The 27,466-nt window shown below is 43.1% G+C and overlaps 1 protein-coding gene across 2 annotated transcripts in view; it reads left to right on the top strand.

The window, feature by feature from the left end:
- Positions 1 to 615: 615 nt before the first annotated feature.
- TRIO (trio Rho guanine nucleotide exchange factor) overlaps positions 616 to 27,466 on the top strand; it is a 256,719-nt gene continuing 229,868 nt past the window's right edge. For both annotated transcript variants that reach the window (XM_075052205.1, XM_075052204.1), the window contains exon 1: positions 616 to 1,322. In XM_075052205.1, the coding sequence (XP_074908306.1) occupies positions 1,196 to 1,322 (127 nt within the window). In that variant the 5' untranslated portion in view covers positions 616 to 1,195. The remainder of the gene's footprint in view (positions 1,323 to 27,466) is intronic.

Genomic DNA, 27,466 nt, shown 5'->3' with positions numbered 1-27,466 from the left:
TCCCCCGCCCTCGGAGCGGTGACCGCCTCTCCTTCCACACGGCGGGCGGAGGAGCCCGCACCGAGCACGAGCCCTCCGAGTGACGACACGACCGGCGCCGGCCTCACACCGAAGCCCCCGGGGCGCGCGCCGCTGGCCGCCTCCCGCCGCGCTCGGGCGCGGCCCGCCCCGCCCCCGCGCTGACTGACTGACTGACTGACTGGATTTTTTTTAGGACCCCCCCCCGCCGCCCAACTCGACCTCCGCGCACCGGCGAGCCGGCAGCGGCTGCGTGTGAGGGCGGATGTCAGTCGGAAGCGGTTAAAAAAAAAAACAACAAACAAACAAAAAAACCCCAATAATAATAATAATAAACCAATAACCCCCAGGCCGCCGCCGCCGCGAGGGACCCCCGCCCGCCCGCCGGAGCCTCCCAGCCAATGGGGAGCGGGCTCGGCGGGAGCGCTGACGTCCTGCCCGGCCCCGCCCCGTCCCGACCGGTGCCGGACGCAGCCGGAGACACCCGAGCTCCCCGCCTCCTCCGCCCTTGTTCCTCGGGCGGGGACTCGCTTCCTTTCCCGGCTCCCTCTTCCCGCCCTCCTCCTCCTCCTCCTCCTCCTCCTCCCAGTCAAGATGGAGGACGGCGGTCGCTGCGGCCACCGGCACCCCCGCGGCTAGCTCAGCTGCTGCTCTCCCGGCTCTTTCCCTCAGAAAAAAAAAACCAACCCAAAAAACCCTCCAAAATCAAAACCCTGAGGGAAAAAAAAACCTGAAAGAAAAAAAAAAAAAAGGCTGGAAACGTTCCTTCTTTCTCCGCCCATCGGCTGCTGGCTGCGCGGACTGCTGGCCCTCCCCATGCCGTCGTCGTCGTCGTCGCCCTCCTCCTTCTCCTCCTCCTCCTCCTCCTCCTCCCCCCGCGATTGTCTGCGCTCCGGCTGCCGCCCGCCCGCCCGCCCTGACTCCCTGCATGCACACGCCGCCTCCTAGGTGGCTGCGGGGGGGGTGGGCGCTCCCGGAGCTGCCATTCCGCACATACCTTCATGTCCCTGCGCTCGCCGTGGCCGCCCGCCGCCGCCCCGCATCGGCTCGCCCGCTCCGGCTGCCGCCCTAACGGCCGCTCCCGCCCGGAGGTGAAGCCGGGAGCCGCGGTGGGGTTGGCGGTGGGTTTCGCCCGGAGGAGCAGCCGTCGCCACACGCAGCAGCAGCAGCCGCAGCCATGAGCAGCGCCGCGACCGCCACCTCCGCCGCAGCCGCCGCCGCCACCACGGCCGGTAGCGGGGCGGGGGAAGGGGCCGAGGAGGCGGCCAAGGACTCGGCGGACATCGCGGCGTTCTTCCGATCCGGTGAGTGCGGCCGCGTAGCCGGGGAAAAGGGAGGAAGGGGGGCAGCGGCGAGGCCGCGGCTGGAGGTGGCGGCGAAAGGCGGAGGGAAGCCACGGCTTCTTACCGGCCCTGCGAGAGGGGGCGAGGGCAGCCGGCTTTGTCAGGTGGCCCCGGGGAAGCCTCTCGCCCTCCCTTCGCCGGTGGGGCCGCTTCGGCAGCGCCCGTCCGGGGCGCCGCCGCCGCCGCCGCGCTTCCTCGGGGAGGCGGCGGTGAGGGGCCCGGGCCGGCCTGGCCGAGCGGCGGGGCGGGGAGCGGGGGGGAGAGAAAGCCGAGCCCCCTCATCCCACGCCGGGTGTGGGGAGGCAGCGGGGCTTCGTTTGCGGCCCAGCAACTTGCGGGCGGGACGCCACCCTCGCCGGTAAAGACGAGGCGTTAAAAACGGGTGCGGCGGGCGGCCCGGCTCGGCTCGGCCCGACCCGACCCGGCCCGGCCCGGCCGCGGGGGGCCGGGTGCTGCCCCGAGGCGGTGTCGCCGGTGACAGGTGCGACTCTCCCTCCCATAACGGGCGCGGTACCGGGGCCGGGTGTCTCCCCCCCCCCCCGCCCTGAGAATGTCCCTCCGGGGGTCCGGGCAGCTCTCGGTGTCGGAGGGTCGGGGAGGGTGAGCGGGGGCAGGGGAGCGGTTCGCCGCAGGGCTGCGCTGGCCGGGTCCCCCCCCCTCCCCTCCCGGGGCTGGGATGACACCGCTGTGCAAAAGGCAAACCCGCCTCCGGTCGCGCTCCGCCGGTGCCGGGCTGCTGGGTGGCGGCGGAGGGCAGGGTTGAAGGCGGGTGTTTGTAGCGGGGAAGGGAAAGAAATGAGACAAAAAAAAAAAGGGAAGCCCACGTTCAAGGGGTGCTGAGGAGGGGCCGGGCTGGGAAGCCGGGCTCGGTGCGGAGGATCGGGAGGGGAAGGGGTGTGTGTGGGGGGAGCCTGTTGACAGGCTGCCGGGATAAAAAAAAAAAAATAAATAAAAAAAAAAATATGGAGGCCGTCTTCTCCCTCGGTGTTTACTCTCGGCACGCAACCGGGCGGGGAGGGCGGCTGTCCCCGCCACCGAGACGTTGTCCCCCGGGGAACGGCGGCGGGGAGGGCAGGGCTGCCCGGGCCGCACGAACCGCCGCCGGCGGGGACGGAGCCCAGCCGGCAGCCTGGGCGGCGGCGGCGGCGGCCGAGCCTCCCTCCGGTGCCGGCTGCCCTCCCCCGAGCGGCGGCGGCTCCTCCCCGTCCTCCCCTCCTCTCCCCTCCGCTCCGCCGGCGGCTCCGGGTTCCCCCCCCCCGGGCACCCCCGGCCATCTCTCCCGGGCGGGGCGGCAGGGCAGGGTTGGGTACTTGCTCCGTTGGGATGCCTAAAAAGGAGCGGCGAGCAAGGAAAATGCAGACTCACCGCTGGAAAGATGAGGGGGATTGCCGATTTCGTGTGCGGAAAAAAAAAAAAAAATCCAAACAAACAAAACCCCAACAAACCAACAACAACGGTGGCAGTAGTAATGATAACAATAAGAGCTGCGTTAATTGGGTTTTTAAGGGAAGTCTGTGAGGGAAGTGGGAAACGGCGTAATCGGCGCTGCTCGCGGTCGTGCTTGGTGTTGAACGTGTTTGATTTAATGAGGGTGAAGGAGGAGGTGTGATTTGCAGCAGGCATCCCTGAAGCAGGGTTCGGAGCTGCGTTCGCTTGGGCAGACGGTCCAAACAGGGGGCTGCGTCCCCTCTGAAGGGCCTGATGCTCCCTCGGCAACCTGTTTCACATGGCAGCAATGAGCGCAAAAATCCTCGTCGAGTCAGGATGCTGGCCTTGGTGGGTTTCATTGTGGAAGGACTGAGCTTTGTCGTTCTCGGGGGGGGGGGGGGGAAGAAATCCTGTTGAAAGCAAAATGACAGATTACAACAGGAGACTTACAGTCTGCCTAGCATAGTTACAAATGGGTACATGTGTAGTAATCTTGCAGTTTTGGAAGACCGGGCTAGCTGTATTAATAGTCAACTTCCACATCTATGTGTGGGTAGAGGGATGACACAGAATTGATAAGCTTGTAAGTGGTGCAGTGAAGACTTCTGATACTGATAACTTCTGATAATGGGGAAGTTACACTGAGCTTAGACTTGCAGCAACTGAAAATCTTAAAGCAGTAGAAGGACATGTCAAATGCTTATCGAAAAACTCTTAGAGCATATTTAACAACTGGCATTCTCATTTCCGTATTTACGTGTGGAGGTTATCAGGTTCAGCCTGGGCTGTGACATATGCTGGAAAATGTTCTGGCATCTCTTGTGGGTGCTTGGTATTGGGCAGAGCTCTTCAAACTCTGCTGCTGTGCGTGATCCACTCTTTTATAAGGAAAGGGTCTATTAAGAGATCTCCCGTGCTTCCCTTTGTTTGAACAGGAGGCACAGTTTTTTTCAGTGAAACACAATGGACGCAGCGATCAATGAACAAGCAAAAAACTTCGTTTGGTGTATGTGGGAGCAGGCAAAATATTTTTCTCTTTACAGTATTTACAATGACAAATGCTTCCTTTTTCCTGTCACTTGCAGAGAATGTCAGCAAAGCTGTAGCTGTTACTTAAAAGAGAAAATGAGTAAAAATGTTACAATGTTTTCCAGGAAGAAAAAAAAAAACCCCAACAAAAAACCTGCCTAAACAATCAGTTCTAATCTTAGGTTAGTTAAATTGGTCAGTTGAGCTGCTGGTGGGGTTATTGGCTTTCCTCCTGTCCTTTTGTAAGACTAAGCCTGAAGTAGAATTAAAGTAGCCTAAAGAATGGAGTTTCATTATTTGGAAGATGTTTTGTTAGGATATTGAACAGCAGCTAGGTTCACATCACTTGAAATGTGTACGTTTCCAGTTTTCACTTTGGTTATGTAAATGTTAGCTCACTCAGAGTTGTTGTGGAAATAAGTTGCAATTGAAATGTGAAGAAAGCAGCTGAACTGGAAGTGAGGTAGTAGTATGAAAACATTCAAGATTGTGTGTCTTGAATTTAAATGAGGAATCCCTTTATTGGAATTGGAAGAAATCGAGGCAGCTTACTTTCTGTTATCTATTTGGTATCTAAATCTCATTATTTAGAGTTGAAAAGACAAGAACACCTTGTTAGATCTGTCACCTTCTTTGTGGCAGGATTAAGAGTAAAACTGCTAAGAAGCAGAGTAGAGTGCCAAGCGAGGTGATTACGTTTTGATGGAGAAAACACAGTGGTTGTAGGAAGTGCCTTTCTGTCCTGTATGTAAATGGGAGATTAGAGATGACTGTGTAAACTGACAGAAGGGATATGGTTTTTGAGCTGAAGATATATAGACAAGCAACCCTTTTTTTCTTACTAAAAAGTGCACTGGTGTGACTGGAAAGGACTAATAAAATCTCTTAGAATTATGGAAAAACAGACGATTGCTGTATGAAAACCCAGTGGCGCAGAGTGTAAGTGGCTGAGGGGTGTTAATACATGTGTTAAGTACACAAGATCTATTCTGTATGAAAAGGTATTAAAAGTTTTCGAAATGTATTCCAAGTTTCAACTTAAAAGCCTATGTATTCAGAAGGGCCAAAAGCAGCTAAGGAGCAAAGTTGAATTTGCGGGACTACCATCAAGTCATGGCTTACAGGGCAGTAACCATATGTAGGTTTTGTTTGGTTGTTTTTGTTGCTTAAATCTTCGTATCTTCATTTTTGCAGCTTTGCTGCCCTCAATACTTTGGGAAGGGGACTGTCAACTGACATCTTTAGGATGCAAGAATAAGGGCTGTCTGTTAAGTTTAAATCATGCTATGATGACAGTGTCCTCAAAACCAAAGAATTTTTGCTAGTTGAAGCTAATGAATTTTAGTTTTGAGCATAGAGAGCAAAACTTTTTTCATCTAAGTGAAAGAGGTCTTGATTGTTCCTTTTGCAATTAAACTTACCTTTCTGGGATGCTGGAGAAATCTGTGAATGCAAAAGAATGCAGAGAAAAAGGCTTGTAGGCGCTTCAGTCAGCTCCTGGCTAGACCGTATAGCAAGTGCCTTTATAAACGACTCTGATAAGTCTTAGTGGAAAAAAACCACCAGCCCAAGTTATCGACTGATAACTCTTCACAGTTTTGCGATGAAAGTGGATGTAGTTATTTCCTGTAAGATACAACCAGTATGAGTGGCTTCTGCAAACTGTGCAGTAGCTTCATTCGTCTATGAACAAACAATATAGTTTTCAAAGCCATTGAGGAGATTCATGCTGTCACCACCTGTTTATGAGAACATTTGCTGCATTTCCAGAAGGAGTGCAATTTACGTACTGAGTGAGGGTCAGGGACCTTTTGGAGAGACAGAAGTGTTTGAAAAACAAAGGAAAACCAAAAGGCCCCAGAAGTCTTGTCACTAGGGTGAATAACTACCCAAGCTTTGCCAGGTCAAATCAGAATATAACTGTTAATCGTACCCATCATTTGATCTGGGAAAACAAAAAGGTGGAAGATTTTCCATCTAAAACCAAATCTACGCAGGTGGCAGCAGTCCTTTCTCAGGAAGAGGAGTAAGTCTGTAAGATGAACGTGGGTTTGGAGGAGAAGGGTGTCCCGAGCTCAGTGTGCCGCCTCTCCTGAGGTGAAGTCAAGGAACAGGCTGGTAGCCAGAATTGCTTTGAATAGCACCTGGTTGTAATTTTGTACGCTTACTCTTTCCTGCTTGTGTATGTGCTTCTTAATGTAAACTTAATGATAAGAGAATTTAAAACTTTGTTTTGACATATATTTAGGTACCAAAACATCCATGTGAGTATTTTAGGAAAATGGGATGCTGAAATCTATTGTGATTATGGATATGTAGTTGAAGACTTCTGCAAGTGCTAATGACTTGAGACTTGGATCAGTCTGGGTTCAACCACGTCTGCCTATAGCAGCCGAGGCTGATAATTGCTTGAGTAGCTGAGACCATATAGGAAGTATTAATGAGTATTGTGAAAAGATGATTGATTTTTTTTTCCCCTCTTAAATAATGATCATGTGGTTTGCTTAGTTTTCATGAACATCACTTACGAAATAATACTGTAGAGATAAAAAACAAAAGATTTATTCAAAAATTTGGTACTTCAAGTTTACAGGGAGGATCTATGTTTTACTTCTTCCTGATCATATTGTTTTATATACTGTTGCCTTCCCTGCTTTACATTGGTGTCCTCTGTGATAGCGGCTGGGGAAGTTGACTGCCTGTAATAGACAACATTAAAAATGCTGCTGTAGAATAGAAAGTCTCCTAGGAAGAGGGGAAGAAAAGAGGGAGGCAGGGGAAAGATTACATGGAAAAGAAGCAGCAAGCATACTATTAAAAGGCAGCAATTTTTTTCATAAATACTATTAATAAAAACCACTAGCTTTTAGATCATGGGCAAAATAGCTTTCATATTAGGCATCAAATGTGAAAAACAAGCCCAATTTTCAGCTTAAATCCATGAAGCGGAACACACAATGTGTAAAGTCAAGATGGTGCCTTTCTAAGAAGGTTGATCCATCTCCTGCTGATGTGTAGTAGCTAACTTAGAGAAGGTAGTCACATCTGTGGTTGTGTGGCTTACTTGGTGTGGCAGTTGGAGTAGCTACAGTGTAGTGACAAATGTCTAACAAAAATAATCTAATAGTGAAGCCAAAAGTGAAGTGTTGGCAGGCAGCACTGGTGGTAGCCCACATGATATCTCCATGCTGTCCTCTGCAAGTATGGATTCTTGGTCCTGTGGCTGTCAGGAGCTGAGGTGTGTTTGAGGGTTTTAAGAAGTGGTGAGCATGCAGAGAATGTAAAGTATGAAACAAGTTGGCCATTCTTTCATGCAGATTAGAGTGACAACAACATTTGTATTAAAAAACAAACAAACAAAAATCACAACAAAAAACTTTAAAGTGTTGTGTTGGCTCTTCAGGAATCTGTTACTTTGTCTGGTGAGTTGCTTTAGTCAGTGAGAAGGTTGCAGCAGTATTGCTGTCATTAGTACTGGTTGACCTGGGCTGAAAAAGAAGTGGGTCCTTTTTGCGAAGATTTGAATCCAGTTCCAGCAGTATCCATTTCAATAAGATGGTTAAGGGGGCGTGGGGGTGGGGGAGCAGAAATGATGTTTTGACAAATGATTGTCTCTAATGGCAATTAGAGAAATGTCGCAACTTGATATTTGCTGATGTGCAGTATGCAAAACAAAAATATCAACAGAAACAATGAAGTTACAATGGAGAAGTTACTCTGGGAATGGTGTTGTTGGATTGACGTTTCCTGGAACAATGAAGACGAGGGCAGCGTGCTTCAGTGTGAAATGCAGCAGCTGTTGTGCAACTTGCCTTAACGTGGAGCAGCGAAACTTCTCTGGGTATAACGAAGGACAGAGAAAGTTAGAGGTTAGGGTGTGTTTGAAGAAGTTGGAGGCAGAGGTCATGAATATTTCTAAGAGGGGACAGAGAATTACTTGCAACATCTGTGATAGCTGACAGTTGATAAACTAAATGCACATTTGGAGTGGAAGGTAAATGGGAGTTGGAGAAAAGCCAGGCCCATTCTTGAGAGGAGTACGTTTGAGCTGGCATGAAGTGCTGATGTGCTCAGAAAGGAGCTGACAGAAGTAGGAAGAGAGTTGGTGCAGCTGAAGCTTTCATTAGTGGGAGAGCTTGGTCACCGTGTAGACAAGGTGGGTAGTAAATGTTTCTTACAGAAGTGGTTTCTCGCTAATTAAACGTGTCCCACAGCAACGTAGCAGAAGTGAATCAGGAATGAAATTTCAACCTGAAATATTATGCGGCTTCCAAAAGCTTTTCCATGTTAAAATGACCGTCTAGGTAAATAAAATCAGAACAAAGACTGGAAAGACTTACCCTACCCCAATATAAAGAGAAAATATTAATGTTGCTCTACTCTTTTTAAATTAAAAAATTTAAAAAAAATTTAGTGTCAGCAAATGGGCCTGTTTAGATTCAGACTATTAGGTCAGTTTATTAATAGGGTGAAACTGCACTGTGATTTTGGTCTGCAGCTTGAAGAAGGAGGCAAAATCACCGAAATAGCTGTTTGTGGTCAGCAAAAGTGTTAAAACAGGAAAGACACATTGAAACTTCGGAAATGCACTGGTGGTTGAGGGATATTCTTCTAGAAGTGGGTGATGATTTTAATGAGAATGAAGGACACTAATTTTTCTGATTGATGTTAGAGAGAACCAAGTCTAATCTTTAAAAAAAATGAAAAATGCTACTGGGTCAGATAAAAAAAACAAACCTGAAGGTCATAGCAGGCTATTTTAAATCTAGTGACTAAAATGGTTGCATCTAGTTGGTTGTTCTCATAAAGAAATTTGCTCGATTTGGAGAAGGATCTTTGTTTAACTTAACATTTTTCTTGGTGCAGCGAAATCAGAAAGTAGACTACTGGTGAAGTAATACTGATGATCTGCAAAGCTGAGTCATATTCCTTCAGGAAGGATACTGCTGTTTTGAGAAAACAGATCACTTACCCAGTACTGAGGAGGAGGAGGAACTGAAATGACAAGGAACAGCTCAAGTGCTTTTAGCAGTAGACACTACAATACATTAAAGCATCCGATTTTCACCCTCTAGAGTTGTTGTTATATTGATATACAAAGAGGAGGGTCATAAATGGTCTGTGTCCACAAAGTTTCACCAGTCTGAGTGACAATGCTTTGCTTTAAAGATGCAAAGCCCTTTCCAGTGGCTTCTCTGCCAAATAGCTGCTCTAACTCAGCTGAAACTGGAGCTGTTGATCCCAGCCTCTTGTGCTTGCACAGAGGAGAAGATAGCCTAATTGTCTTTGTGCATTTGTTTAAAAAATAGGGTTGTTTTCCGAGGTTGTTGAGTGGAGTCTTCTCAAATCATTTAGTCAAATTTGTTTCATCTCCTGTGTCACTGTTACTGCCATGCATGAGTGGCAATAGCACTTGTTAATAAAAACCACTGCAAATATGTAACAGGTTTTTCTACTGAGCAGTGCTGAACTGTGCAGGTATCTTGCGGGTACTTTGAATGTGATGTTTTGTAACCTGGACCTTACTGCAGAACTGAAATCAGTACTACTGTTTTGTAATTGTGGTGGGTTTTTTTCTTAAGAGGAGAAAGGAACTTTTACAGGGAGATGAGAAAATTCCTTAAGTTTTTTGTCTCTCGGGGCCTAAGATGATAAGGAAGCAAGGTGTAAATGATGGAAAGTGTAGGCTTTCAGCAGTCAAAATATGCCGGTAGTTTGCTTTGTTTGGTATGTTTTCTAATATAGTATTTCAACAGGGTGCTCGGATAATTCCTACGAATCTGTGTAAGAGTCACGTTAATGTTATTGGCTTGTATAAGAGTTGGAACATGAGGCTGAGATTCAGAAAGTTTTGTTTTACCAGTGTGCATAGGGATATATGTGTGCATGTATACACTGTTAAACTAAATATTCTGCGTAGCTTAGAAAGCTGAGTTTGCATGATGAATCTTTTTAACAAAAAGTTGGAGAAAGTATTCTGGGCGGCAGACGCCGAACGGGGCTATTGTGAGTAATCCTGATGCATCCTAGTTGTCTGTGAAACTACCCAGAGCTTAATTACTCATGTTTCCTTGTAGTCTTAGTGCATGTATGAGCAGTAGTAGTTGTTCGTGAAGTGTCTGCGGACTGTGTAAACAACCAGTAGTGATTTTTGTGGTTAGCTTCATATGTAACTGTTAAGCAATTAGAGGCTGAGGGGTCTGGGGTCATAGCGAAGTGAGATTTCGTAAGTGCTAAAAATGAACAGGGAAATCTACTGCAGCCAGTAGGGCTCACAAGGAGATGTTAAATACCTACTTGTTTTTATGTAGCCCGTACCTCACTTCTTGCATAAAACAGTGAATTAAAATCCAAAACCTTTAGATTTTAAACTGAATTCCTGCATTTTTGTGCATGAGTGAAACCTGCAGCCTTATAAGATACTTTGTCAAGGCATTTGGTCAGAGGCTTTTCACTATGCTTTGTGATGGTCATGTAGGTGGTAAATACCTTTGAGGCCATCAAATGATGAGAAATGTTATTGCTGAGATTTTTTGAAAAAAGAAGTCTCAAACGTTGAAGTCTCGGGTACTGCTTGTTTTCAGAGCCCAAGCAGATGTTAAATGTTGGGATGAAATGAGGTGACATTTCTTAAAACTTGGCCCAGATAATAAAGGGAGGACGCATCAAGAACAGCAGGAGAATACATCAAGAGCATCCCCAAAAGTGAGTTAGGATAAATGGAGTGCTTAAATAGTAAATATCACTTGGCTAACCTCTTATGCTACACAATGGACTTTGCTGTACCCATTGTGTAGACTTGTCTCTACACTATTGGATATAATTTTCTACCAGCATCAAGATAGTAAGTCCTTCACTTTCCAAATGTTTATCATGCCACTAACTTTTGGACATGTTGGGTTATGCAGTATTGAGTGCCAAGATGATATCGTTTCCTGAGATCGTAAAAATGCTCCACCCTCTTCTAAAAAATTTAGGCTAAGGTTGAAATGTCTTGGCCTTTTGTAATCCTTCTAGAATTAGAGGAATAGATACCTGCAGCTGAAGGCACAGAAAAAAGGAAGAAAGCTGTCAGGAAATCCAGGTGAACTGAAATATAAGTTGACTGGATTGTCCTATTCTACGCAAAAGCTGATAGTACGTAGTGCAGTGAAGATCAGACTTAAGTAGATGTCAAACCCCATCTTTAGAGGCCTCCTTCTGTCTGTTACTATAGGGAAATAAAATAGGATACGATTTCTCTGCTAAAGAAACTGAACAGCCATGATTTTTGTTTTTTTAAAAAATAAAGCTTTACTCTCTAAGCTTTTATCCCCGTCTTCATTTATTTATTTGCTTTATTGATGTTAGTTAGCAAGTCCATTTTGGTGGCATATTGGACATCAGGTTGCTCCTAAAAGAATGGAAATGGGACAGTTACAGCAGTAGCTTATGCTCTTGCTTTGCACCCCTTAAAGTCACACTTTGTATGCCTCAAGTACTTGTTTTCTGCAGTTAAAGATAGTTGTTAGACTTGAACTTGCTGTGGCTTGTGGAGCTCAAAGAGGAAATCAGTGCTGTGCATTGTTTAACTGACGGGATTATACGAGCCAGGCTTCTGTAAGGGCAACAAAGGCAAGCCAAACTAAAATTTATTAGGACAGTGGCACCTTTTCAGGTGGAAAGATGAGGTCAGCTGTAATGGCTTATCTAATAACTTGATTGGCTTGTTAATGCTTTATATGAAGTAAATAAATAAAAACTAAGAGACCAGCTTCTCCAAACGTAGTGGAAGGCTGTCTTTGGAAGGAAAACAAGGACACTCACTTGATTGAATTTCTTGCCTTGGTGGCTGAGCAGAAAGTTACAAACCTGGACTTTGTTTCTATTCCCATTATGGGCAAATTCTACTGTTGGTCTACTGAATTATCAAGGCAGCAAAGCCAAGTCAAGCCTGCTTATAGGTAAGTGATAAAATATGGTTTGGCTACCGGTGATCTTTGCAGAGGATAGCAGTGACATGCTGTTAACCTGTCAGTGCAGAAAGAACAATATCTTTTTGTAGTACGGTGTGAGGACTGGAGTCAAATTTGCCTATTCTTAACTCAGAACAAGGGTACAACTCAGCCAACAATAACCACTCAGCGTGTGTGTGTGTTAACTTCTTTTTTTAAGCTTGGAATCAGATGCATCCTTCCCTAGCCAAAGGGAAACATTTGAGAAGCTGTGACGCATTTACACAGATGAAGGAAGGAAATGTCCAAAAGAGTCAAAAGCTAAAAATAGATCAGTTTACTGAGTTGAACTCGGGGTGGGAATTGAAGAACTAAATATAAATCTAAATTTGAACCTTTGTGACTTACATAACAGAGTAGTGTAACCCTTTCTGGGTTTTTTTTGTGTGTTAAACTTTATAGTGGACAGCTTCAGGTGAAGACTTGTGTCAAGCCTTGTGAGGTGGCTTTGCGGTGCCTTAAATAGACAACACTGAGAAGTCTGACCATCTCTTGATGATTATTGTTATAGCACAGTTTAAATCCCTGGAAAAGTGGATTGTGGGTTGGGGTTTTTTTGTGTCTGTTTGTTTCAAAGAGCTTCTCTGTGGAAATGGTTATCTCCTGACTACTGAACAGAAGTTTTAAGCCAGTAGCTATTCAAACCAGTATCTGTGAGGTTAAAAAAAGAGGAATAATTTTTTTTTTTCCCCCAGCTTCTTCAAGAAGCAGTAAATTTGACTCTGTCTGACCCATATGTAAAAAGCGGTGATAACCTGAGCATTTAAGAATTGATGTTTGGTTGTCCAAAATGGTTTGCTTTCTGCCCTGCCACAAACCCCAGTTTGGAAACTATCAGCTTTCCTTTGTGGTAAAGAAAAAAATAAGCTTGTTGGACTGTTTAAAATTTGTGTAATGGAAGAGACTATTGTAAAAACTCTTCATTTGTGAGAGTGTTCTAGATTACTGTCCTTAGATGATGACAATAGTGCCATGAAAATCAAGATAAGCAACTTTTCTTTCTTTGTCCCTGGAGCAACACTATATGTTTTGAGGGGAACTGGGGGCAACCCACACAATACCACTAGCTAAAAACTGGCCTTTTCCAGTCTGGTGAAGCAGGACCAGTGCAAGTGAATCCCTGTGGTTTAGCATTTGCTGGCTGCCAGTGACAATCAGTTCTTTCATGATGCTGTACCTGGTTCCGAGCTTTGCATTGGAGAGGTGAAATTCATACAGTTGATGCTTTGACTTTGTCAGAAAAACAAATGTTACATTAAAATAGATGTATTTACAAATATAGTCAATGTAATAGGAAATGATGGGTAAAAATGGTAGCACTGATTAGATTAACTTCAAAGAGTAACTGTCTCCCCCTCCACCCCCCAAGATGGGAGGGTTAGTTTTTATATTTAATACCTTCCCTTTTCTTACTATATTGTCTGCTGTAGAATGTTTGCTTGGCAGATGTATAAATAGTTGTGCTCTTGTTTGCTTTTTGTTTTTGTTTGGTTTTCCAGAGGAGCCTGAGAATGTTTTTGCAAGGTTGTTTTGAAACAAATTTGGTGTCTTTGATTACAAAAATAGTATTTGTTCCAAGCAGCAATTTATCTGTTAAAGCGATGAACAGTTTGTAGCGAAATGACCTGACTACCGACAGTCATGGGTATAAACCAATATGGCAATTTAAACCTTGTATTTATGGAATATATTGGTATATAGCAATGCGTGAGAACTACTATTTTTAAAGTCTCATTTTTCTAGAATATGCTTTTGAAGTGGACTCATCCATGTTGCTGTCCGCACTGTGTTAACCCACTGTTAGAAAGTTAAAGCTGTAAAAACCTTTTGAGAGACCAATTGGTTAAGCTGGGCAGCCACTTAATCTGTGATGTTTCTGCTTGTAGGCAAGGTCATGACGTAGAATCTGAGCAGGACGTGACTTGCAGTTCATGTCCACTGAGGCAACAGGAGTGGGTTCAAAGAGCAAGGTGCTGCTCTCCAAAATGCAGTAGATGGCCTCTAGGCAGTGAAAAGAAGTGGCAGAGCCCTGCATTTGAGTGTGGGAAGGTAAGGATGGATATACCTTGATACTAAGGCAGAGCCCTTAATGGGCAGCCTTTAAGTTGTCTGGGCTGCCTAAGCTTGGTTCCCTTCTGTGCATATGCTGCAGCTTTTCTATGTGTTGGTACAGCAGAGGATAAGAGGAAGGGTTTTTTTGTGGTCTTCAGCAACCAACATAGTGTCCTAGGCTTTAATTTGTGTCTTTGTGGAGTGTTTTCAGTACTTGGGGTAAGAATCTCACTCCCACTTGCCTCCTTTGCTAATACTTTGTGTTCTGGCTCTTGTTCTGGCTACAGAGCCTCAGAGGTGGGGTACAAAACTGGCTGGTTTGGGTTCTCCTAGTTTAATGAGACTTGCCTAACCACAGGAGAGATGAGTGTTAGAGGAAGGATAGCCATCTTTTTCCAGAGTGGCTTTTTACTCTCTTAATTGTTGTCCTCACTTGTGTGATCCCTCTTTTGTTCCTTTTCCTCCATAAATAAGACAGAGGTTCAACAGACAATAAGCTCAATCACTAGGCATCAGTGTTCATCTCCACGGGAGGTCCATTATGTGTACAGAGATAAGTAGGGGGTCCTATGGAAAAGCACTGCATAGTTTGAGTGTTACAGCATGCTTGCTACGCTGACAAATGAGGGTTGCACAGGCAGCCTTAATGCGGCATTACCTAGTTTTTGAGTGCTTTTTGTGGCAGCTTCAATCAAGCCTGGTGCTAGCTCAATTAAGTCATTGTTTAGCGTTTATATAAAGTTTTCATTAAATGCCTTAGTGGGTGACAGGAGATGACATTGGTTTTACCAGACTGCACTGGATTACTGTATTACATCAGAGTTATTTTGGGAGTAGAAATGCATTAATTCACTATATAATATTAAGTAAGACGGATGTGTAAGCTGTTTTATTACATAGATATGTTGAGCAAAGCATCTCTTCAAACAGAAATTAAGTACTTGGAGGCTTTTTTTTTTTTTTTTTTTTTTTTTTTGGACAAACAGCCCAAGTACACTCTACTGTTAAATTTCTCAGGGTTTGATTTGTGTCACTTGAACAACATGTTAGTTCTGCTATGCTAGTAAAAAGTCAATGAAACGATGTAAAAATTGTCAAATATCAAGGAGGAAAAAGGAACCAAATGCTAAATTAGCCGTTCATAAGCTTATATATAACTAAGATCTAAAAGACAAAGTGTGTTCAGGTTAGGGAAGCTTTCCACAGCATAATAGGCTGGGTTTCACGTGGAACCCCCCGTGGAAGAGTAGATGACACTAAAGGACTTAATTGGAAATACATATTGATAAGTGACCTAAGTTACTACACTATTTTTTTTTTTGCCAGCTATGTGGACACAACTGGTAAAATTGCTGCTTTAATAAGAAGCTTTCTGAACTGAGCTGTCATGTAACCTCTGAGGAAGGACCCAAATGGAGATGAAGGGGTGTCTCTCCTCAGGATAGGAAAGAATGATGTTGCTGTGTAAAAAACCACATTCCTCCTGTTTTGTGGAATAGAAATTGGCTGAATATATGAAATAACTGTATCCATAGTAAGTTAAATCTCTTAATGCAATGAAATGGATGCCTTCTTGAAAGGTGACTGGGAAGACAGCTAATTATCAGAGACAAAATAAGCCCGTATATCTGTAGTGGAGTCGTATGTCAAAGGTGACAACCATCTGGAAATGTTAGAGTTATATTTAAAACTTCAATATTCATTGGTTTCCAAGTCGTCTTGGAGGTTGGTTCTCTTATGCTGTGTGCTGTTCGAAAGCTAAGGGCAGTATTACCATCCACATTAAAACCAAGAATGAATTAATGCTATTTAAGTGGTTCATTTCTTATCCAAGCATCCATTCCTTTTGAAGAAAATTTGAGAATAAGGCCAGGATACAAGTCAAAATTTGTATTTCTGTTGTTCTGTTGCTATCGTGGGGAAAGGGAGGGAGAAATGAGCAAAACAGTTGCTCGCACAGGGGATCAGTTGAGCAATTTCTAACCAGTGAGGCAGGACTTCTGTGTGAATTGTTGAGTGTGTGGTAGTTGAAGTAGAGCTCTGGAGAATAAACTCTGCTGTCCTTATATTGGGTCTGCCCAAATATATTCAAGTTTAGCACGGATGTGAGATGTAGCCTTTGAGAAGGCAGCAATACTTGGCCTAGGGGCAGGCAGGAGCATATCTAAGATGATGAAGGATGGAAGAGAAAATTGAGGAGGGAGAAGATAACTGACAGAATTCAGGGTGAGGGTCGGTTTGCTTATAGAAATACATGAAATCACCATACTACCTACCTACTGCAAAAGCTGCTGTCTCTTTTGTGGTTAAGATCTTACAGTAATACTGAAACAGAACTAACAGTTCTACGGATGTACACAGGCAGATTAATAGATGCAAGAGAGCCTGAATTTTCACAGGCGATTTGACAGAAAATGTACTGTTTCCCTGAAGCACCTACTGATTTCAAGGCCAAAAGGGAGGTTTTCTTGTTTTAAAGCAGAGCACAAGAAGGACAAGTCTAGGCAGGAAGAATGGGAGGGAGATAATGGGTATCTGATGCAGAAGACTTGGGATTGCAAGTGCGGTGAGGTCACGAAGAGAACTGACCCTTGAAAGGAACAAGGAGGTGGGTTGCCTTTTTATGTACCATGCTGCTCAGATGTTTGCTTTACAGGGGTGATGTGCTCAAATCAGAGAGACAAGCTGTTAATAGGCTCTGCCCTAGATAGGTCTAATGTTTCTTTATTCCCTGAAGATAAGAGCAAGAAACAGGAGAGGAACTTGCATAGGATTCCTTCATTTTGTACTGCAAAGTACCATCTTGATGACATAACTCAAGAAAAAGTTACTGTTAACCTGTTTTTACCTTAAAATTAGCTTTTTCTGTACCACTCTTCCTCAAATTCCTGCTGCTCGCAGTAGAAATGTATTATTTGGGTTTCTGTGGAAAGAGCCCCTCAGTTGTTCCAGGAGGTCACTGACACAGTCTTAGCTCCACTAGGACCCCAGCACGTAAACAGGTTTGTGGTTAGTCCCCTCGCTGTAGCCCCTGGTCTGGCAAGAGTACTGCAGAGGATATGTGTAAGAGACTGTACTTATCTCAAGAGATTTGTTGAACCTTATCTCTAGGTAATCATCTTGTTGTGTTCAGATGAGATTGCTAATCACATCTTTTAATTAGAGAAATGTCATAGCTGTAGGAAAATAAATCTATTTGGAAAAGTTAGTGGTTGTTTTGCTGACAGTCTCCTTTGCTTAAGGAGGCTGATCAAAACCTCTTGCATCAGCAAATGTATGCTCTCAAATAAAAAAGAACCATCACTAATTTCAGGCTGATTTCTTCCCAGGGACTTTTTCTTCTTTGCGGTCAAAAGTTATTCTTGGTGAAGTAGTGAGAGATGTGAAGCATAAATTGCCTTGTATTGAACCTATAAAGAGGCAGCTAGATCACCCGTATTTTGATTGTTGCCTTCTAGTAAAGTATGCTGAAGGAAAAGCTGACATTATTAATGTAAAGTTAGGTTTATAGGTTTCCAAAAGGGGCAGTTCAATATAGCTGAAAAACTGAAGCAGAATTAAGGAGAAAAGAGCTAACTTGAGTTTGCTCCCTGGGCTAACAGTAATTTCAAAGTTAACGTATTCTGAGATGTTGCTTTGACAGCAATCTTGGATCTAATCCTACAGTATGCAATTAGAATTGTCATTCCCTGTGATATTTAAAATGCTTATAACTGGCTTCAGTTTAGCACAGCAAGTGAGTGTGGTTGAGCTATTTTCTCAAATAACATCTACTTCAGTAGTTGCTATCTGTGCAGTTTATCTAGTGTTAACAGCATTCAAGTGTCTAAAATTAGGAATATGTTGCTGTAAGAAACAAGCAAACCACAACCCATACGTTTTGCTCACTGCCTTTAATTTAAGCATGGTGTTACTATTGGGTGTCCTGCTTCTGTGGCTTATTTGGTCAGAATTCTGAGTCCATTGAAGGTATTTTGGTTTGCGTCTTAAAGATAAAACAAAAATCAGTACTGTGACATTTCAAGCTGGTGGAGGAAATTGTCAGCTAGCCAAATGTATGAAATTACCAATTGGCTGATAGCTTGAAAATGGTTCTTAATTAAAAGTGTAAGTTTTATAAAGATAGCTATGTATTAATGCAGTAATTTTGTATTTTCCTTTAAAATTGACCTTGCCAAAGGGAGGCTTTGTGATGGCATCCTATAAAGGTAGGAGTGGAAAAAATGGTTAGTGGAATGGAAGGACAGGTGGAAGGATGTTTGTGTTTATGTACAGTTGAAAAAACTACACAAAAATGATGTAACAGAAGAGCCATACTGATAACAAGGAACTAAAGTATGAGGGTAGTAATTTATAGCAAGTATAATGCACAGTTCTAAACAGGATCACAGAAGTCCTTAAGAGCCTAGCTTAGATTTAAAACGTGAAAATAAATACTGTTGCACCCCTTGTGCTGCCCATGGTTCTCCCTGTGAACATGTTCTGGTCTGACTTTTCTAGCCTTAGGAACAGCTTAAATGGTTGGTCAAGTTTTGCTGAGGATTGCTATCTGATAATACTGCACTTTTTCTGGCTCTTTGAATATCTGTGGTTGTTTGCATATTCCCCTACTTCTTAGAGCTGGTGTGAAAGTTTTTGCTGAAGCAGCGGCTGTATGCCAGACTTTGCCGTGCTTAATACAGCGAACCTGTGGTCTGACTGGCTCCTGTGCGTTGAACAAAGAGAGTTGAATGTAGGTTACACAACTTGAATTCCTGAGGAGAAAGAGGTCATAAGTGTGTTCTTTAAAACATTTTTAGTTACTACGTTTCTGCCTTTCCCTTAAGCTTTCAGAGACATATCTGAATACAGCCTCAATTAAATTCCTGTCCTTTAGTGAAGGAAGTCCTCTGCTTAATGTGCAGCTGATATACTTGGAATATTAGGGCATCAGTCAGGGTCCAAAATTAATTGCCACTTGGGACTGATAGTGCCATGCGAGCGTTGGAAAGAACATTGTCTCTTTCAAAAGCCTTCTGAAATGGTCAGCTTTGAAAATGAGGCACATCCTTATTATGTTAAAGCAAGTATTGTGAGTATTGAATCTTGCTTCTCATTTTCACTTTGTAACAACAAAAGCAAATAGATATTTTGTTTATTGATGATGGCACAAGTTGAAAGAGGAGAGCCATAACTTCCTTAGTTGCTGCCGCCTTGTGCTCTCTCTCCCCTCCAACAGCTCCCAAACGTAGGAGGAAAAAGCCCAAAGCTGGCACAAAGGGAAGAGGGCATTTCGTTCCAAAACCAGTGACTAATGCGTCAGTCCGTGGTAGAACAATATTGTTTTAACGTGGCTAAGGCCCTGTTCTTTCCTTTGAATTCCTTCCTGTTTAAGAACATTGTCTTAAGCTGAACTTATATCAGCTTGAATGGTAGGAACTTTGTGCTTATTGCTATAGTATCTGTATAAATTGGTTGGTGCAGCTGTTTCAAGTAGCAAAAAAAAAAAAAGAAAGAGTTAAGCAGGCACTGGCTGTGGGATAACAAGTCTGTTAGCAGAGGGGTTAAAGCATACTAGATGTATGTGGAGTTAAAAGAAGGCAGAACTGGGGAGGAGCTGAAGCTCAACTTGCCTTTGGGAGCTCAACAGGGGAGGAAGACCCAGCAATCAGGCAAAACTGTGCTTGATGATGTGGATTCAAACATACAGCTGTCAGTTAAACAGCCCAGATGAATCTCGAGTAAGTAACTGATGGGTGTTAAGGAACTCGGTGGCAGCTTTCATGGCCCCTCACATTGTATCAGTTAATATAAAAGAAGATTAGGCTCCATTTGCTCAATTAAAGGAAACATTACTTTTCAGTAATGTTTGAGCTAATATCCAGGCATTTCTGTGACTTGAACTTCAAAAGTAAAATTGGCGGTAGCTACTCTACATGTTCTTTCTGACTAATTTCTGTGACTTGTATTGGACTGGTTGTGGGCAAGCAGGGAAGGGAGAACGCTGCATTTTTTCAATAATTGTATAATTAAATTCATTGATGGTAGGCCAAGAATACTGATCACAAGGGTTGGTGCTGAATCAGAAGGAATACTTTAAATGGTGCTCTGTTGAACAGAGACATAATTGCCCTCTCTTTCCCCTTCTTGGCTTATTGGATGGCTGAATTGCTCATTTCATACGTGACTTTGAGTGTGACTGGATCTGTGAATCAGTGTTTGTTGGAGTTCTGCATCTGGCTTATGTTCTGACTTCCCTTTTATGAGCTGGAGAGGCTGTCTCTTATTACTAACTATGTAGTGAAAATCCTCTTAAACTCTCCTTGTTATGAGTGGGTGAAAATGTTTGGCAAACACACGAATCAATAATTGCTTATTTGCCTCACTGCTGCTTTTCAAAAGCTTCACTGTCCTTTTCTGTGTTTGCACAGATAATCGATGTCTGTCCCCAAATGATAATTAACAGGGATAGATAACTTTGGGGCCTTCCTTTACAAAGTCATCCTGCAACTGGGCCTCTCTGAAAGCGCTCTTGCTTATTGCATTTCTGACCTTTCAGCAGCAGCAGCAAGGCTTGCATCAATAGAAAAACTTGATGATTATTTTAGTTAAAGGTATTCACTGGTTTACCATGCTGCTGAAATGCCCGGAGCTCTGTGCACGACAGAAAGAATAAGTAAACTGAATGAAAGCTATTAAAAGGGAAGTAAACACTTGTCTTGGTATGAGGAAAAAACACTGCATGTAACTTGACCTGGTAAGTTTTCATAAAGAGGAGACTGGCTTTTTAATGGCCTTGTCTAACATGTCCATTTTGTTCTGCTGTTGCTGGCTGAAATTGAAAATTAAAATGAGGGAAAAATACCTTCATGATTACAGTTTTCCCTTGGGAACTATTTCAATTGTGGCTTTCTCATAAGAGAGATTGTGGCTTCCTTTCTATTTCTGCGGCATGAAAATTCAGATTTGTGTAGCCTGTTTCTGAAGCTAAGAACATTCTAGATGCCAGTCTTGGAAGATACAAACAACTTCCAGGTGCCTGCAATTTGAGGAAGTCCTTAACTGAATCAAATTGCCATCTTGATGTGACCTTTGCCAAAAATAACTGCAGTAGTACATGCACAAACTGTCTGCAGTATAGTAGGGAGAAGACAAAGCAATCTATTTTAATGTAGGAGATTTGTTTGCCTTTTTAGATTTGCATTTCTCTAGTGGAAAGGCAAGCTTTCAAAACTGTTTTACTTTGCTATTCAGGTCAGTGGCATCTTACTCCACTGGAGGACTGCAAGACAGACTTGAGATGTTCACAGTGTTCCAAATTAGTGGGGCTCACTGTCACTGGGTGACTTGCTTTGTTCCAGCACTTGGCTTGGTCATCCACTGAAAAACCTTTGGTACCTATGGTACTTTTGGTACCATAATTTATGCCGCTGGAAAACTATTTTTTGGTACCGTAATTTACATCAGCTGGATGATAACACAATTAAAGCTTCAAACTACATTGTTCGATAGGTCAGATGAACCTTAGATGCAATACCTGTAGCTGCCCAAACCTTAAATTATGTGCAGATTGTTTGGATCTCAGTGATACGATCTAACGGCAAGAAAGTTTCTTCAGTGGACAGAAAGTACGGGAAAAAAGATGACTGCCGTGCATTCTATAGGCCTGGAACAACATATTATCTGTTTGGGTGTCTAGAGCCTTTTAATGGCTGTTTCCATTAGCAATTTGGTTCAGATCAGAGTGTGCTTTTGAAGTGCATCTCTTGATTGTCCCATTTTACAGTTCTTTGCTTTCCATTGTGGAGTATCTCAGGTGCACAAATAGGATTCCTTTCAGATAAAATTGAATTGGAAGACATGCTCTAGTTACAAATAGGTATTAAGTGCACAGAACCAGACAACAGCCAGCTGAAAGTAAAACTTCCTGTAAAACTTCCTGCAAAACGTGTAGTTTGGCCATGAGGCCTCAGCACCAAGGTTTTGCTGTGTTGACCCTCTTAGCTTGTCGCACAGCACAATAGAATGTAGACTCAGCTGAAGAGGGCCACCACATTGAGTCCTGAAACTCAGCAGGTGCTCTAGTGAAGTAACAAAGACCTTGTAGTGATAGAGTTAATTTACTGTGTGAATAGAATGATCACTCTAAAGAAGTGGATCATGCTTCAGAGCAAGGGCAGTTAAACTTTTGCGATATCAAAATAGTCCTGGGTCTGCAAGGACTTGGAGAGCTGAAGGAAGGGAAGAGGTGGCTGCTGTGACAGGTATGAGATGAGGGGCTTGGTGCTGCACGTGGCACAGCAGCTGTTGCCGTGGTGCTTTCTGTGGCAAGGCTCTTCGATTACCCGTCAGCACCACCCTAATGCAGGTCCCAGTTTTGACTGGGACCTGTGCTTCAACTTTTGAAGAGCTCTGCACGTCTAAGAAGCATGAGTTGGTCACTAATGCTCGAGAGAGGGACAGACATTCAAGGTTCCTCTCTACCTCATATGACTGGATGGAAGGTGTTTTCTTCCTCCACACATTTACTCCTAGAGAAAACGTGGTTGAGGTGTGAATGGGAAGATAACCATACACTTCCCACTCCCGTGTTTGTTGGAAACGGTGAGTTGTTTCTCTGTAGAGCTGCTCAAAGCCAAAAAACAAATGAAATGCTGTAGGAAGAAGACAACCAGGAACAGGCGTGTGAACTGACTCTCAGATGCAGACATGCTGGAGAAATCTTTCTCACCCAAAAGCTGCTCCAAAGTTACTCATTCAGAAAGGAGTTCAGTAACTAACTTTTTTTCAATAATTGAGCACTGGTCATCCCTTTTGAAAAATTTGAAATGTTATTTTAGAATTCATCATTAGTTGAACTATTTTTGCAACAGGAAGGAGAAGTGTAACTCTGTCCAGTGGATAATGTTATCCTTTCACTGTGCCCCTTCTGATGGCCATAAATTGTTAGCTCCTAATACTTAGATAAATATTGGAGCTGAATGCTACTAATTGGCCTAACATCAGTGTAAGACTTAGAGCTCAGGTAGCCTTGCTGTGATAGCTAGATTTGACTTCCTTGCCCCGCCTGCCAGAATTTTCATCTCTGTAGTAGAGTTATCGGAGAGGAGGATTTTCTGAAGTCTCAGCTGCTTGATTGCAGCATCATTGTAGCTGGGCCCAAATGTTACTGGCTCGTGAGTTTGAAAGGTAGCACTTCGGTGGAGGTGCCAGCATTCCCATTTGTCTTCTCTGTGGGTGGCTTCTGGAGCAGGAGCATGTCAGGATAACTCCAGAAGAGAAGTAACGTTGGAAGCTGTAGGCAACATTGATCAATTCCTATTAAAAATCCTGGTGTGGAGCCCTTGTGCTTAATGAAGATGTGCTGAAGGGCTTAGTGAAGGTCACTGCTAGCAGTAAGGATTTGTTGAGATCGTGATCCTGGCTCTTTAAGGGCTGCTGCCAACTTGAAAAAAACTTCCAAGACCTCGGTTCTTTTGGCTGCTGAGTGTGTTTGCATTGCCCGGGAGGGGTGACAGGAGACTAAGGTGAAAATTTGGATTTCCGAAGACCTACTGTGAGTGAGTTCATTTGCTTTTGCAGACTTGTCTGGAGAGCTGGTAAGCTCTGCCAGATGAGCGAGACACCTTATTTTTTAAATCTATTATGAGTCGTTAAGTTGACACTATCACATGAAATTAGAAAAACTTTTTTTAAAAGTTAATTTGATCTTGAAAGCTTGAAGTGATGACTGTAAACAAGTCCTCCAGTCCCTCAAAGCTTCAGGTGTAAGTTTCGTATTTAGTTCTGATATAAAAAGACTTAGCAATGAATTTGAAAAATTGTCAAAGTCTTTGGCACTGTCAGTGAGATTGCCTGCCCAGTTAGAATTATATACATTCTTGGCAATGTGTTTACATCTTTCAAATTTGTGTGTAATATGTGTCTTGCTACCTTGTGTTTAGTGCCTTAATATTGACATATTTTTGCTGGAGGATGATGCAAACCTTGGTCCTCTAGTAATTCTTTTGGTCCCTGTACATTGATGCATCAAGGACCAGCAACCATCTGTTTCCTACTGGACTTTAACCCTAACCTGTCAACTCTAAGCAGATCTGGTTGTACCGCTTCATTTCTTGAGAGGGAGGCTGAAGTAATGGTGTGACTTAGTGGGTATTTGATAAATACTTGTATTAATATACTTAGTTTGAATTTTGGGTAAGTGAGTATCACTAAATAGCATTTGTAAAAAAAAAAAAAAAAAAAAAAAAAAAGTTTATTATGTTTAAGATGACAGTATTACCAGTGATTTTGTGAAATAAAAATGGCAACTTTTTTTCATCCCAGAATCAGAGGTGTGAAAGAACTTGTATGAAGGGAGGGAGGAAATCTTGTTTTAGGAAAGAATTCAATTTAACTTTGCTTTCCTTGGTTGCATTTACAGCTTAAGCTGTTGGTCTCATAAACCTGTTTGTAGAACTCAACCTGGACTTCGTGTATGTTGTGTAATAGCACAGTTACAATTTGAAGTGACGGGGAACTTCAGGCACGTCTTTACCTCTTCCCTCCTCAGGGAAAGGAAGAGGTTGTGACTGGAAGTCAGTCTGGGACCTTTCAGGGAATGTGGCTTGTATGGATAAACATGCCTTGATCTCCTTCAGAAGAGAACAGTCTCTCACCTGGTCTGTTACTGCACCTCTTTGTTCAGAGAAAGTGGAACAGTATTTCTAAAGACTGCTTAGATATCAAAAAAATCTGTGGCCTGAAAAGGGTACCTCAGCCTGCAGTATATTCTGGCTTCTTTGTGTGGCTCCCGGTGTTCTAAACTTCAGTGCATTTTTCTCACCTCTGATGGATGCTTGTAAGGAGTTGTAGCCATTTGCGTGACTCTGTTAAGAGGACATTTGTAAAATCAAAATTGCCAGGCATGATTTGAAAAAACTCCCTGCAGAGTCAGAATTGCTATATTTGGACTTGTGTCTAGAAAGGAAAGAGGAGAGGGAGTATTTGTGGGGTAATTTTCTTCTCTCCTAATGCAGCCTCTTTCCCACACTACCACTCCATTTTGCAGTCAGTGCTACGAGGGCAGAAGTCCCTTGGTGATAGAGCTACTGAATTCTGCAGGCATGCGTGTCGATACCAAGCAAGAGATCTCAGAAGAGGTTTTTTTGGACTATACAGAGCTCTGGTGGGAATGTTGGCTCAGGCTGAATTCTGCGTCTCCCATGGTGTAAGCTCTGTTACAGATTGCCAAGAATTCAGTGTTGTCCCTTTCAAAAGTATCCCTTATCCCCAGTTGCTTATTTGACTAATAAGTTCCTATGGATAAAAGACCACACATTGCTTTCATATTAATTATGAACACTGAATTGAGAGGAGCAGTTGTTCCTCTAACTTGGATACTGTAGCACAAACATGTTTCCCAGGTAATAGTAAAATGACTAAAGCAATCTTCTGGTCATCTTTCATTTTGGATGATAAATTGTGGATGCGAGTTATCACAGAATACTACCTATTTCATGTTACGGTGTTTGGCTGGTATCCCAACAGGTGCTGTTAACTGTTAAACTTGTTATTTGCAGCTGAAATTCCTGTCTGCAAATTTTTTGGAAGTGTCTTAAGCTACAGGAACATGAAGAACTCTTGTCCCTATGGGTCCAACCAAATACCTCTGCTGGTGACCAAACCAGATGCCCAGGAAACACCCCACAAGGATAGGATAAACCCCTGTGGAGCTTCGCCACTGTGTTGCCCCAGCATGCAACTGGGTCTTCCAAAACCAAATGGTATTTCTGTATTTTCAGTGGCCTACAGGGTTTTGCTTTTCTACTAACTTGTTCAGTGTCCCCTTGGGCTTGTGTACGCTTTTATGTCTTGGAAACTCAGTGGTAAGACAGTGTCATAGCTTTAACTACACATAGTGTAAGGGACCACCTCCTTGTGTTATTTTGAACCTGCTACCTTCTAGTTTTGTTTGACAGCTCCATCTCTTGTGTTGGAAGAGTTTGCAAACAATTAATTTGCCATGTCCAAGCCACTTATGATTTTATAAACATTTCTCGTGTTCCTCGGTTTTTCCATGCTGAAGAGTCCTACTGTGGTTAGCCACTTTTTGTGCAGGATTAATTTTATTTATCCCTGTTGCTCGTTGTTGAACTTTCTCTAGATTTTCTACCTTATTTGAGAAGGTGGAACTAGATTGTGTTGAAAATGTGAGCATATAGCGACTTTATACAGTTGTGTAATATTTTCAGTGTCATTCTCTCTTCCTTTGCCACTAATTCTGAGCATTTAATCTACTTTTTTTATACTTTTCTGCCTGTGTGCATGCTTTTGTTTTTATCTACATTTAGCAAATCCTTGAAGATACAGTGACCAAAATATTTAGTTAACTTGTAAATTAAGCTAAGGCCACTACCACATCAGAGCCAATATAGCTTAGGCATTAGATGCTGAGTTAAACAACGTCCTCATGTAAGAAAAGTTTAGTATTCATAAGCCAGTTGTCATGAAAGTAAGTGAAAGTGTCGTGACCTTGGATTGCCTGATAATGGGCAGCAAGCCTGAGGTCTGAGATAGTCTTGAAATTAGTTTCTTAATCTTTGTAAGTAAGGTGGTTTATTTCTAGTCTCTTCAAATCCTGTCTGTCATGGTTGTTAACTCCAGTTTGAAGTAACTGACCTTGGGAAACTTTTGGGAGGTAAGTAAGAGGTTTTGTTTGCAAAGGGATAGTGGGTTCTCATCCCTTTTGCATAATAGCTGTAACATGGAATGCCTTGTTTAATGTGTCATTTAAGGGTATGCAAGCTGTTGCATCCATTGGTGGAGTTTATGAACAAGACGATGCTGCTGCTAGTGAATATAGAAACTAAGGGCTGTAAGGTGTTACTTCCTTCTAAAATAAGTTTAGTTCATTGTAAAGAATAAAGATAAAATCTTACATACAAAGACAGCTGTTGTTGTCTAACTTAGTTTGGACCAACACTATCATAATTTCCTCTTTGTATTTGGACATAGGATGAGGTGAAACTCTCATGCCTGATGGTATATGTGTATGGCAGTGCCATTAATAATGACATTCAAGTGGTTCTTGGAAGTAGGCTTGATATTTAAGCTCTGATACTAGTACTCAATTCTGAAATTCTTGTGAAAGGCCTCAGTTTCCAGAAAGATGTACTGTGAAATTTTACTGTCTGTACTTGTGGTATTGCAGGAGGTAATTTGATTGCTGAGACTGAACGGAGCTTTTTGTGAGTACTGGCAATTATATATGTAAATGTAAGTAAATATGTGGTCATCTTTGAGGAATTATTACACATGGAAGAAAGTAGAAGGAGTAGTTGGTCCAATGAAGGATGCACTTTCAGTTTGCAGAATTTTTCCATTTAATTTTCTTTTTCTCCCATTGAGATAACTCCTTGGAGTTTGAATGCCAAACCTGCATTAGGGAAACATTTTCTCTTTCGGTGAAGCACATGAAACCTGTGGCCATGAATGGCTAGGAGTGTGCTTCATGCATAGGAGTTAGTGCAGAGGGAAGCACCACTAGCCACGAGAGGTTTGGAGAGGAATTGTCATAAGGCCATGCTGGCCCTTCTCTGGTAGCTAGAGCCAGTTCTAAGAGAGCTTATGATTTTGTTTGTT

This window comes from Buteo buteo, chromosome 20 (genome assembly GCF_964188355.1).
Source record: "Buteo buteo chromosome 20, bButBut1.hap1.1, whole genome shotgun sequence".
NCBI lineage: Eukaryota > Metazoa > Chordata > Aves > Accipitriformes > Accipitridae > Buteo > Buteo buteo.
This window is presented reverse-complemented; position numbering and strand designations above follow the sequence as displayed.